The sequence below is a fragment of the Canis lupus genome, chromosome 2 (genome assembly GCF_003254725.2).
Source record: "Canis lupus dingo isolate Sandy chromosome 2, ASM325472v2, whole genome shotgun sequence".
NCBI classification, from domain to species: Eukaryota; Metazoa; Chordata; class Mammalia; order Carnivora; family Canidae; genus Canis; species Canis lupus.
Genome location: NC_064244.1, coordinates 82,846,770 through 82,859,089, shown reverse-complemented (window position 1 = coordinate 82,859,089; position 12,320 = coordinate 82,846,770). Strand labels below are relative to the sequence as shown.

General features: G+C 51.7%; 1 protein-coding gene across 7 annotated transcripts in view; it reads left to right on the top strand.

Annotated features, from left to right (window-relative positions):
• The window catches only part of TNFRSF8 (TNF receptor superfamily member 8), a 46,208-nt gene that overhangs the window by 6,864 nt on the left and 27,024 nt on the right, over positions 1-12,320 (top strand). For 6 of the 7 annotated variants that reach the window (XR_007409308.1, XM_049107262.1, XM_025477233.3 and 3 more), the window contains 3 exons: positions 5,750-5,902; positions 9,201-9,294; positions 9,657-9,817. Coding sequence is in view for 6 of the 7 variants with exons in the window: in XM_049107262.1 (XP_048963219.1) it covers positions 5,815-5,902; positions 9,201-9,294; positions 9,657-9,817 (343 nt within the window). In the remaining variant the exon portion in view is untranslated. The remainder of the gene's footprint in view (positions 1-5,749; positions 5,903-9,200; positions 9,295-9,656; positions 9,818-12,320) is intronic. The other variant, XM_025477234.3, reaches the window with a different exon arrangement.

Below are 12,320 nucleotides of genomic sequence, written 5' to 3'. Positions count from 1 at the left end.
TTTTGCTTGATATTAACATTGCCATTCTTCTTCATCCGTATTAGCGTTTCTCTGGTATATCTTTAAGTTTTTAGGACTTATGACTGCTTTGTATTAAATGAGAGTTTCAGACGTTCATTATGAAACATTCAAGCACATCAAGAGATGTGAGGAAGAAGCCAGCCTCTGCCCCTTCCCCCTGGTTGGATGTCTGACCGACACTTTTCTGTATCTCTATATAGAGGGGGAGAAGAATGGGAAGGTCGACAGCCATACACACGTGCAGAAAAGAGATTTTAAAAAATATTTTTATTTATTTATTTGGGAGGGAGAGAGTGTGTACACACGAGAGGCGAGGAGGGGCAGAAGGAGAGGGAGAAGCAGAGCCCTGCTGAGTAGGGAGCCTGAGATCATGACCTGTACTGAAGGTAGATGCTTATGCTTCGAGAAAAGGGATTTTTATTTATTTTTATTATTTATTTATTTAAAAAAAAAGATTTATGTATTTATTCATAGAGACAATGAGGAGAGAGAGAGAGAGAGAGAGGCAGAGACACAGGCAGAGGGAGAAGCAGGCTCCATGCAGGGAGCCCGACGTGGGACTCGATCCCAGGTCTCCAGGATCATACCCTGGGCTGAAGGCGGCGCTAAACCGCTGAGCCACCGGGACTTCCCGAAAAGGGATTTTTAAAGAGGATGGGAACGTACTGTTCATGATGTTCAAGTGATTACATTTGATTTTATTCAAGTGTGTCAGAGGAAGAAGAAACTAAAGTGAAAATAATCACAAGAGAGCAGTTTCTAAAAACAAAACAAAACAAAGAAAACCCTGTAAAATTAAGAGGTTATGAAAATCAAGAAGTAGTTGGAAGTCCTTAAAAGAATAAAACTCTCTTGTGGTAAAATCTCGTTCTGCTTGTTTCAGTTTTTGGATAGGACAGAGTAAATTGGCTTCCTGTAATGAAAAGTTAAGTAATTAGCTTGCTGCCTCCCTGTCCTCTTCCTGACTTTTATTGCTTACTTTTTTTTTTTTTTACTCTGTTATTGCCTGTGGTGTTTATATTTTCTGTAACCCTCAGTCCCTTGGCTGTTAGCTTTGCTTTGCTATTTAAACTTATTCATTGTGCACCCTGAGTACATTGACGACAGTTTCTCTGTTCCTGAAATTTTCATTTTGATTTATCACTTGTTTGGTTAGATTTCACTGACCTGTGGATTTTTCAGGAAGGATTCATCTTTGCACATCCCTCAGGGGATTCTTTCATGTTTGGGAATGTTTCTTGCCTGTATGCTCGAATGACAACTTGGGCAGGTATATGATTATTCCTGAAACCTGTTTTCTCTAGAGCTTTATAGGCATTGGTGCTTTGTCTTCATATGGTGAATATTGCTGTGGAGGAGTCTGCTATCCGCCTTGTTTTTGCCCCTTTGTAGATGACCGCAAGAATAATCTTTATCTTCAGAGCTCAAAATTTACCAGAATATGCCTTGAGATGAATTATTTGGAAAGGATTCTTCCTGGTACCTGGAATGTCTTATTTTGTCTTTTTTAAAAAAGTTTTTATTTATTTAAGTTATCTCTGTGCCCAACATGGGGCTTGAACCCACGACTCTGAGATCAAGAGTCTCATGTTCCACAGACTGAGGCAGCCAGATGCCCCTGGAATGTCTTTTCTATCTGCAGTTTAGTTTTTTTCATTTTAGGGAAACTGACCTGGATTTTTATTTCTACTAAATATATATCTCAATGTCAACTTTACGGGCGCCAATTATCCTCATGTTTGTGTTTGCCTTTCCTCCCTGTCTTCTTTTTTTTTTTTTTAAGATTTTATTTATTTATTTGAGAAAGAGAGAGAGAGAGAGCACAAGCAGGGGGGTAGGAGCAGAGGGAGAGGGAAGGAGCCTAATGACTTGGGGCTCGATCCCAGGACCCTGAGTCCATGACGTGAGCTGAAGGCAGACGTTTAACCGACGGAACCACCCAGGAGCCCCTCTCCCTGTCGTCTTTAACTGCATTAGTATCTTCGTCTTTTTTTTTTTTTTTTAAGAGTACAGGTTTTTTTTTTTTTTTATTTCTTTATTTATAATAGTCACACAGAGAGAGAAAGAGGCAGAGACACAGGCAGAGGGAGAAGCAGGCTCCGTGCACCGGGAACCCGACGTGGGATTCGATCCCGGGTCTCCAGGATCACGCCCTGGGCCAAAGGCAGGCACCAAACCGCTGCGCCACCCAGGGATCCCAGTATCTTCGTCTTTATCTTGGATTCACTGGTTTTTCTCTCAATGCTTTCTCTGTGCCATGAACTCAGTCTTCATTATGATCTCTTCTGCTGCTTGCCTTCCAGGTGTCACCAGGGCTCTCAGGACACTGGTAATTTATTTATTGGATTTACTGGTGGTGCTGTGCATCTCCACGTGCTTTCTTTAGCTCTCTAGTCTTCCTTCTTATCCCATCCTTTTTTTCGTTTTAAGATCATCTTTTCTTTGAGCCTTTCCTTTGCTGAATTCATATTGTTAAGTTCTTTTATAGTAAAGCACTCTTGGGATTGCTTCTGTTTTAGACTGGGTTCTTTGTCTTTCCAAAATGTATTTCTATCTTTTTAGAACTTTCCCTTTCTTTCTGTTTCTTTTTTTCTTTCTTTCTGTTTCTGTCTTCTCTCCTTCCTCCCTTCCTCCTTAACTACTATAGTATGTTTGCAGAGTTGTCTGCTCTTTTTCCCTGTAAGCATAGCAGGTGGAGCAGCTCTGTTGCTGCCTTCCTTCTGCCCTGATACAGTGTGGCTTCTTTACACCCGCCTCACCTCCCTGGGCTCTGGTTTGTCTTTTCTGCATGGAGCTTCAGCTGAGGGCTGAGTGTCACTTTTCAAAAATATTTAGTAAAATACACATAACATAGAATTGATCATCGTATCCATTTTTAAGTATGCTGTTCAGTGGCATCAAGTGCGTTCACATTTTTTTTTTTCTTGGCAACTACACTGTCACCACTTTCCAGCTCCAAAACTTGTACTTTGGCAGAACTGAAACTCTGTGCCCATTGAACACTAGTTCCCTAGCACCCTGCCCCCTGCCTTTGGCAACTACCAGTCTACTCTCTCTGTGTCTTTGACTATTCTTGTAAGTTCATACAAGTAGAATCCTAACTGCCATATTTCACCAAGCATAGTGTCTTCAAGACATTGTAGCAAATGTCAGAATAGTATGAGAGAGTAGAGTATTATAAAGCCACTGGATGGCTCTACCACATTTTGTTTATCCGTTCGTGTTGATGAACACTCGGGTTGCTCCCACCCTTTAGCTCTTGTGACTGACTAATGCTGCTGTATGCACGTGTCTACCAATATCTGGTCGAGTCCCTGCTTTCAGTTCTTTTGACGAATATCAGCAGTGGAATGGCTGGATGTGGTCATCCTGTTTAATTTCTTGAGGAATCCTGAGTGTTGCTTCTGAAACTGGTTTTAGGAGCCTGAGGGCTTGGGTGGGAGGCAGAATGCAGCCAGAGAAGGTGTTGTCTTTGCTGGGGCAGGGATCTGTCTTCTCTTCCATCAGACGGGCATTACCAGAGCTGCTGCTGCCCGAAAAGAGGTGTACCCCACTCCTGGGGCCTCTGCTCATTTCCACTGGGCCTGTCTTCCGAAAGTTAGCAAGTCCCGCTGACTTCCCCACTTTTCCCTGGGCCTGTCGTACTATGTTTGGGCTGCTACTCTTAGGGTTTTTTCTTGAGTTTTCTGGGGATGCCTACTGTTTGTCCTCTGTCTGCCTCTCTTAGATTTTCTAGAATTCTCAGGATTTTATTCTCTCTTCAGCACCACTTCTGGGGTGCAGGTGAGAGTTAGGGGCTCCCCTGGGGCCACTGTAGCATGGGAGAGCGGGTAGGACAGCCTCCCCAGAAGGCTTTAGGGGCCAGGCCCCGGAGAAGCCCTTAGCATTTCTGCCCACATCTCCTTGGCTACAATCCTGTCACATGACCCAAACCCACTGCAAGGCTTGCTGGGAAACGTAGTTTTTCTCTGGGCCCGCAGGAAAGGAGTTGGTGCATGCAGCATTGTTCTCCGGGAGATTCCTTTTTTATGACTTCAGTTTCCTTTCTTTCTTTCCTTGAGCTCCAGGGGATTCTGTTTAATAGCTAAGAATTCCTGAGAATATTAGTTGTACTGATGCTAACGGCTTGTTCTATTTATTTTTTCTCTTTTATCTGCTCTTTGGAGAGTTAGTTCTTTTTGAGTTTGGAGCAATTTTTTCTTGGTGCGGGTTTTCTCACCTTTGGAGACCCTCTGGTCCTGCCCGTTGTACCTGACCACGGCGGTGGTGGTGGTGGTGGGGTTTCTGGAGTGGCTGGTCTTCTGGGTCTGCAGGGTCTCTTCCTCCCACGAATGACCAGCCCCAGGGCACGTCCCGCTCACCTCCCCAAGAATCTCCTGGGGGAGATGCCTGGCTTCTGGATTGTGGCACAAATGGGGAGAAGCGTGGGGAGACTGACCCATGTGGGTGTTCCTGCGTCACTCCCTCTTGGCTTCCCTGGGGCCTGCCCCTGCCCTGTAGCCCCTTGGAGACGGGAGTACTCCACCCCGGAGCCTCTCCCGGAATAATCCTCTTGGGTTATTTTGGGCTGTGGGCTCCTTCTTCCATGCAATCCCACTAGCCTTCCATGTTTCAGGAACTCTTCACCATTTCTGGTTGACCAAGGATGCCCTGTGTTTCTTTCCACAGGGATGTTTGCATTTGCTGAGTACTTAGACCAATGATTTTTTTTTTCTCTTGAGATAAAATTCACCATTTTATTTATTTTTAAAAATTAATTTTTTTTTTCAGAGTAAGCTCCACATACACCTAGTGTGGGGCTTGAACTCACAGCCCTGAGATTGAGTCATGTGCTTTAGCGACTCAGCAGCCGGGTGCTCCTAAAATCCACTATTTAAAGATGTGCAATATGGTGATTTTTACCATGTTTGCAATGTGCAACCACCACCACTATCTGACTTCAGAAAATTTCCACCTCCCCCAAAAGAATCCCCAATCCTCCCAATTCTCGTCCCCCTTCACTCACTTATAGTCACTAATCTACATTCTGTCTCTGGGGACTTGCCTACTTTGGACATTTCAAAGCCATCAGTATATGGCTTTCAGTGATTGGCTTCTTTCACCTGGCAGTATTTTCAAAGTGTATCCGTGTTGTAACACAGGTCGTTTATGCTTTGAATAATATTCCATTGGAGGGATGTGCCATATTTTGTTTATCCATTCATTGGTTGATGGATATTTGGGTTGTTTCTACTTTTTGGCCATTATGAGCAATATTGACCTGAATGTTAGATTTGGGACCCTCCTCCAATCCCTGGCAAACACTGATCTTTCTAGTGTCTCGATAGTTTGGTCTTTTCCAGAATGTCACCAAGTTGGAGTCACACGGCGTGTAGCCTCTTCAGACTGGCTTCCTTCATGTGGCAATGTGCATTTATGGTTCCTCCATGTCTTTTTTTCTTTTTTTGCCCATTTTAAAATGGGGGCATTAGTTTCTTTTTAATACAATTGTAATGATGTTCAGGGATATGGGTGGGGAAGTGGAGGCTGCCTCATTGGCCCCGCCTGCCTTCTTGCCCTCATTGCAGGAACACTCTGGAAAGAAGGGCTGAGCGCACTAGCTCCCTGCCCGATGGGAGGCCACAGCGGGAGGCCTCACCGTCATGAGCCAAAGTGTCCCTGAGGGTTCTCTAGATCCCTTCCCCGGTCTTCCCTCTGTCCCCCCATGACCCTTCTTTGTGTCCCTTAGAGGATCTTGTGGAGAAGGTGCCGTGCTCGGGGAACTCCTCCCGTGTCTGTGAATGCCGGACCGGCATGTTCTGTGCCACATCAGCCACCAACACCTGTGCCCGCTGCATCTTCCACTCCATCTGCGCGACAGGGATGGTTGTCAGGTTCCAGGGTGAGTATCCCCACCCTCAGCCCAGCACTAAGATCTGTGCCAGACTGTGCCTCTCCCCCTCCCCGCCCCAGATCCCCAAGTGACCTTCGACCTCCTACTTCTTCAATCCTGTGGGACGGATGGCCGCCTCCCCTCGAGATTCCGTAGGTGCACCAGCTACTGCACTTGGGTCCCAGGCTCAGAAGGACCCTGGTGGCCTGAGGCACAGGCCCTCCGGGAGGAGGTCTGGGGTTGGTGTGAGACTCAGGGCAGAAGTTCTCTGATGCCTCGTAAACAAGAAGCAAACCTCGGGTCTCTGTCCTAGGAGTTCCTCCGAGGATTAGGGCTGGTTTCCCCACTCCTGAGGCGTTGGGAGTTAGAGTTGCTGAGAACCGAGTTTCTTTTCCCACTTGCTGCGTGAGTTCAGGCAAATTCCTCACCCTCTCTGGACTTCTAATTTTCTGATGATACAAGGAGGCTCGTGGCCAGAAAGGAGGCCAAGCACTCAGGCCCCGTGTGGGTGGTACTGAGGGCGCCTTTCAGAAGGGAGGCATGTGGAGTGGGTGGGCTCTGGAGCGCGGCCGAAGGGTGGTGGGGCAGCCCCCCAGGCTGGGGAGGAGCCAGGAGGGGGTCGCAGGGAGTAAAGTGCCCCCGCCCGGCCCCCACCCTCCCACCTCTCGCCTGCTCCTTTCACAAACCCCATGCCCCCACCCTCTCTGCCGCCGTCTGTCCTTTCCTTCCCCCCACACCCCACAGCCAGCCTGTCTCCCAGTCCCATAGGTTTTGCCCCCCGCAATTCTCTCTCCCACCCCCCACCCCACTTCCTCCTGTCATTCCTTGCCCACGGCCGACAGGCAGAGCCACGCCGGCAAAACCAAATCTGATGCCGCCCTCTCTGGCGCGCTCACACCCTGCTGAACAAACACTTCAGTACGTCGTGGTCACTCTGACGATAACGGCAGTTCTGCGGGCTGTGCGGGCTGTGCGCACGACAGAAGACCCGGGGACTCGCCGCCCGTCCGCGTCTGCCTTGTTTGATGCGTCTGCCCGCGGCGTGTGCCTGGCCTTGGCGGGAGCAACGGGGAGGGGACGCCCACTCCGTCTTCCCACGGGCAGGCTCCAGGACGTGGTCCTCCTCCCGCCTCCGCTCACCCTCCGCGCCCCTCCTGTCTTGGCTCCCCTGGGTTAGGGCCGTCTTTGGGGTCCGGCTGTGCGCGCTTCTCGCTCCTCCCCGGCCCTTAGAGCGCGCCGTTCCTCTGGGACACGCTTCGCTCCTGTTGCTCGCTCAGCCCTGCTCAGCCTGCGGTCTCCGTCCGCACCTCACTTCCTCAGGAGGCCTCCTGTGCCTGGTCACGGGGCGCGACTGCTCCGCGACGTTTTGTCCCTCCGTGCCCCTCGCAAACACGGGTCCGACCGTTTGTGGCTCTCGGCTGGGTCGGTGTGGCTTCCCTCCCCGCACCGTAGCTTCGCGAGGGCCGGGCCCGCTGGGCCCCCGGTCACCCCCGTGCCACCTCCCCGGAGGCCAGGCACAGTCTGCTCCGCAGAGGTATTCGTGGAAGGGCCTGGGGCCCGACAGACCAGTGCTGGGGTGGGGGGCGCAGATCGGGTCCCGTGCCCGGGGTCACAGACCGCTCAGCTGAGGGCCGTGCAGGAGCGTGCTTCCTGCCAGGCGCAGGCGGGGCATCAGCCACCTGGGCTCTGGGCCCCTGGCACGCGTGGGGCGGGCGCCCAGCCTGGGCTTCGGGCTCCGTCTAGAGTGGGAAGTTGTCCCCGGGAGCCCGTGCGTCTGTGGGACGTGGCTGGAGTTCTGTTCCAGCCGCCGCGGGGGGCTCGCCCTTGGGCTGGCGTTCCCGCGGCTGCCCCAGGGTGGCACCAGAGCCCCGGCCCCGGGCTGCCCCCCACCCTGCGGTACCACTGGTCCCACGCGGCCGTGGAGCGTGTGGAGGAGGCCGGTTGCGTTGAGATGCGCGGTCAGGTGGAATGTGCCCAGATGTCCAACGCTTAGTGTACCGAACTGTGAAGCAGCCGGTTAAGGACTTTTACATGGCTCATCTCCTGACATATTTTAGACGTAGCGGGCTAAGCGAATTAACGTCACGTGTTTCTCTTTACGTTTTAAAATAACGGTTAGTAGGAGGTTTCAGAGGACGTGTGCGGTTCCCATCAGACACTTCTCTGGGACAGCGCGGCTGGCCAGCTCGTGGGCTCCCGGCTGCCCCCACGGGGCCGCGCTCCGGCTGGGCCAGGGGAAGTGGTTTCTGCGCCACAGTCAGCCCCGAGCTCAGCCGCGTGCAGAGCTGCCGTTAGGTGTCGTCTCCTGAAGTTCTCAGAACTCCGTCAGGCAGGCCGAAGTAGCCGCTACAGCTGAGGAAGTTGAGGTCCAGGATGGCGGGACGCTGCTCAGGACCAGGAGCAGGGAGTGTCCGAGCCGGGCTTGGATGTCATCCTGCCACATGCAGAAGCACGAGACACATCCGCGTTGCCCACGCCGCCTCCACCGAAACCTTCAGATCATAATCCCACACGGGACGCTTTCCTCAGCGATGAGTCAGGAGTCTAGTTGGGGAAAAGGACGCGCTTCTTGTTAGGCATTTACCGTATAGCGCGCACTGTGATGGGCGCAGCGAGGACGTGAGAGGTGGCCGGCAAACTCCGATCCACGTGATGGGAAGTGCTGTGTGTTTTCCTCTTTACTCTGCTGGCACCCAGTATCCTTCGGGAATCTTGGGGCTGCTTGTAACAGAAACCTTGGATTTTTTTGGTTCGTGTAGTGGCAAAGTCTGGCGTAGCTCTGGGGAGTGTCAGGCACGGCTGGATCCAGGAGCTCTGTCGTTTCCCGTTTCTCCTCTCTGCTCCCTCAGTGTAGGTGTCTGTAAGATACCTACCAGCAGCTCCCGGCTTGCTTCCCTCCCAACCCAAGTGGAAGGACGGCTTCTCCTTCTTACATTTTCCACAACCAAAACCAGAACCTTGGCATTGTACCTCATGGGCATGCCTTGGGTCATGAGCCCATTCATCAGCGTCAGGGGAATCAAATGGATTGATTGGTCCAGGCTGGTCTGTGGGAGGGATTCGAGTCTGAACACAGATGCGGAGATTGGAGAGACTGTTCCCAGGAGGAATCGGGAGGCTTTACCCTAATGGGGAAGGGACACTGGGCAGGTCAGGTGGGCACCCCCAAACGTCGAGTGGCCACCGCGTGTTCCAAGCACCTCATTCCAAACTCTGGGTTAGGGTGGTAAGATCGATTCCTAGCGTCTCCTCGGCGAGTCTCAGGCTCCTCGGTGCCGTCTGTCCCACGTTGCTGCCTCCCCTGCAGGCACGGCAGAGAGGGACACTGTCTGTGAGCCGCCTGCCCCAGCGACCAGCCCTGACTGCAGCACCAGCCCCGAAGCCTGCCAGGCCCCCACCAGGTGACTCCCGGCCCTCTCCCGTCCTGCTGAGCATGGCGTGGGGCTGCCCCGGCCCACGGGGTCCCCAGAGCCCAGCTGGCTGTGGTGTGGGTGGGCTGCAGCCCGGGGTGTCGGGACCTCAGGGCACCTCTCTGTCAAGCCCATAAGCCCCTCGAGGCGCCACCGTGCACCCAGTCTTCCCTGAGCACATATGAGAAGGGCCTAGAAAATAGGCCTTGCTCCCAGGAGCTGACGGTGGGGCTGCCAGAGGCTGTGGGCAGAGGGCTGGGGACCTTTTCTCTGCAGAAATGGTTGTCCTTGGGCACAGACTTCCCTTTGCCCCTCCGGAGAATTGGCGGTGCCATTTCTGGCTTCTTTCCCAGCAGCACCCCCCCGCAGGCCAGGCCTCTCCTGACTTCCTCAGCAAGCTCCAGGGCCAGGACCACGCTTCTTGGAGGGGGTGCTCCCCTCACCCCGGAAGATGATCCCAAAGTGGCGAGGGCCACCACCTCTCCCTCTGCGCAGAAGCCCCGTCCAGACCTAGGTAAGTTCTCCAGGGGAGCGGTGGTTGCTTCCCAGGGCAACAGTGTCTCGGTGGGTGACCTGCGTGTGGCATCTGGGCAGGGGGCTCTGGACTGCGGTCTTTCTTGGTCCGGGGAGGAGAGGGTCTCGAGGTCTCTTGGGGCTGAAGGCTTTGAGGGCCAGAGTAGATAATGGAAGAGGTCATTCGTTCCACGGCCGCCTGCGTGCCGGACGCTGAGGTGCCTGCAAGGGAGCAGGTGTCGGTTTGACGTCCTCCTGAGTCCCTCGACGACGGACGGGCCCCCCCTTCACTCCTGTTTGTTACTGAGTAGCCTTCCGTGGTGGGGGATACCACACATTGTTTAGTACTTTTTGGATATTTGGGTGGTTTCCTCTTTTTTGGCTGTAATGAATAATGAAAAAACAAGTCTTTGTGTTACTGTGTGCTTTCATTTCTCTGGGGTTTGTGTTCTTAGTTGACTTCTTATTAAGACTTCTTAGGATGCTGGGTTTGAGCCCTTCCTCCTGTAGCGGAGTCCAGAAGCCCTCCTTCCACCTGGTGGCTTGCCTTCCTGTTCCCTTTATGGTGTCTTTGCTAAAGAGATGTTTTTTTATTTGTTTTAAAAATTTATTTATCTGAGAGAGAGCATGTGTGCACATGTGTGAGCGAGGGGACTGGGAGAGAATTCTCCATCTGAGCTGACATCAGGGGTCCGGCGCTCAGCTCACTGAGCCACCCAGGTGCCCCTAAAGAGATGCTCTTAATTTTAACGTGGTCACTGGGCCTGGGGGACTCGGTCGGTTAAGCATCTGCCTTCAGCTCAGGTCATGATTTCAGGGTCCTGGGATCCAGTCGTGCACCGGGCTCCTTGCTCAGTGTGGAGTCTGCTTCTCCCTCTCCCTCTGTCCCCCGCCTTCGCGCGTGCACGCTCGTTCTCTCTCAAATAAGTAAATAAAATCTTAAAAAATTTTAATATAGTTACACAGATCCATCTCTCTCTTTGTGGCCGGTGCTTTTTATGGACTGCTTTGTATCTTTTCCTCCACTCAAGTGTCAAAGACATCTGCACTTCTTTTCTAGAATCGTTACCATTTTGCGTTTCACGCTTAGATCCGCTGTCCGCCTTGGCTTTCGTGTGCAGCGTGAAGCAGCGGCCGTGTTGAAAGTGTCCACCTGGATGTCCAGTCGAACCAGCACCTTTTATCAAACTGTCCTTTCCCCACTGTTTTACATGCCATTTTTGTGGTGAGCCAAAGGTGTGTAGGTGCCTGGGTCTGATCCTGGGCTTGATGTTCTGTTGCATTGGTCTTTCATCTAGTCCGTGTGGATGCCATCCTGTCTCCAATCCTGTAGTTTTTCCTTAAGTCACAATGGATGGTTGAACAACTTCTGCACTTTTGTTCTTCAACATGGGACTGACTCTTCCTGGTCATCTGCATTTCTTTCTTTTTTTTCTTTTTTTTAAAGATTGTATTTATTCATGGGAGACATACACAGAGAGAGGCAGAGACACAGGCAGAGGGAGAAGCAGGCTCCATGCAGGAGCCTGATGTGGGACTCGATCCCGGGACCCTGGGTCACGCCCTGAACAGAAGGCAGACGCTCCACCCCTGAGCCACCTGGGCATCCTGGTTATTTGCATTTCTACATCCACTTTAGAATCAGCTTTTCATATTCCATAAAACATTCTTTTGGGATTTTGATTGGGATTGCATCAAATCTGTAGATCTGTTTAGAGAGAATCCGTATCTTTACAGCATCCAGTATGTGGGAAAGCCCTACGTTTCTTTAGATCTCCTTTATTTTTATGTATTTATTTTTGCTCAGGCCCGCTTGAACTTCTTCTCCCAGTAACATTGTGCTATTTCCTGTGTAGAGAGAGTTATAGCTTTGTGGCAGTGTTTCTGATGATGATGGGAATGGTATTCTTCCTTCGGTGTTTCGTGTTCTAACTCTTCGTTGTTGGTCTTGTTTTGAACCACGTGAACAGCCAGTGTGTGGCCGCCTCACCTGTCAGGGTAGCAGCTTCCTATGGTTCAGCCCAAACATGTAGACGCTCAGTTGATTTTGATGTGATAGCATTACATCCAAGCACCTTGCTAACTTCCCTTGTTAGTCCTAATAACAGATCCGCAGATTCTTTTGGGTTGTCTGTGTACCTAACGACGCCGTCTATCCATGAGAGCCTGACGTCTTCCTCTCCGGGCCCCGCTGCTCTCACTCTTTTCCTTGCCTTCCCGCGTTGCCTGGTCCCCTGGTGCCACCCCAAGCAGACGTTGGGGCCAGTAGGCATCCTCGCCTCACGGCTGATCTCAGAGGGAAATTGCCCCCACCCCGGGTTTTGACATAGCAGTGAGGCCGGGGAGAGGGCATAGTGGCCGCGCCGGCCGCAGAGGGAAGAGACTGAAATCGGGGGCAGTTAGTGCTCTTGTCCTCTGTGGTTTTAGGCACATTCCTTCCCTCTCTGGGCTCAGGACTTTGTCTGAGAGATTGATGCAACATGTGTGGAGTTCGGGAGCCGGCC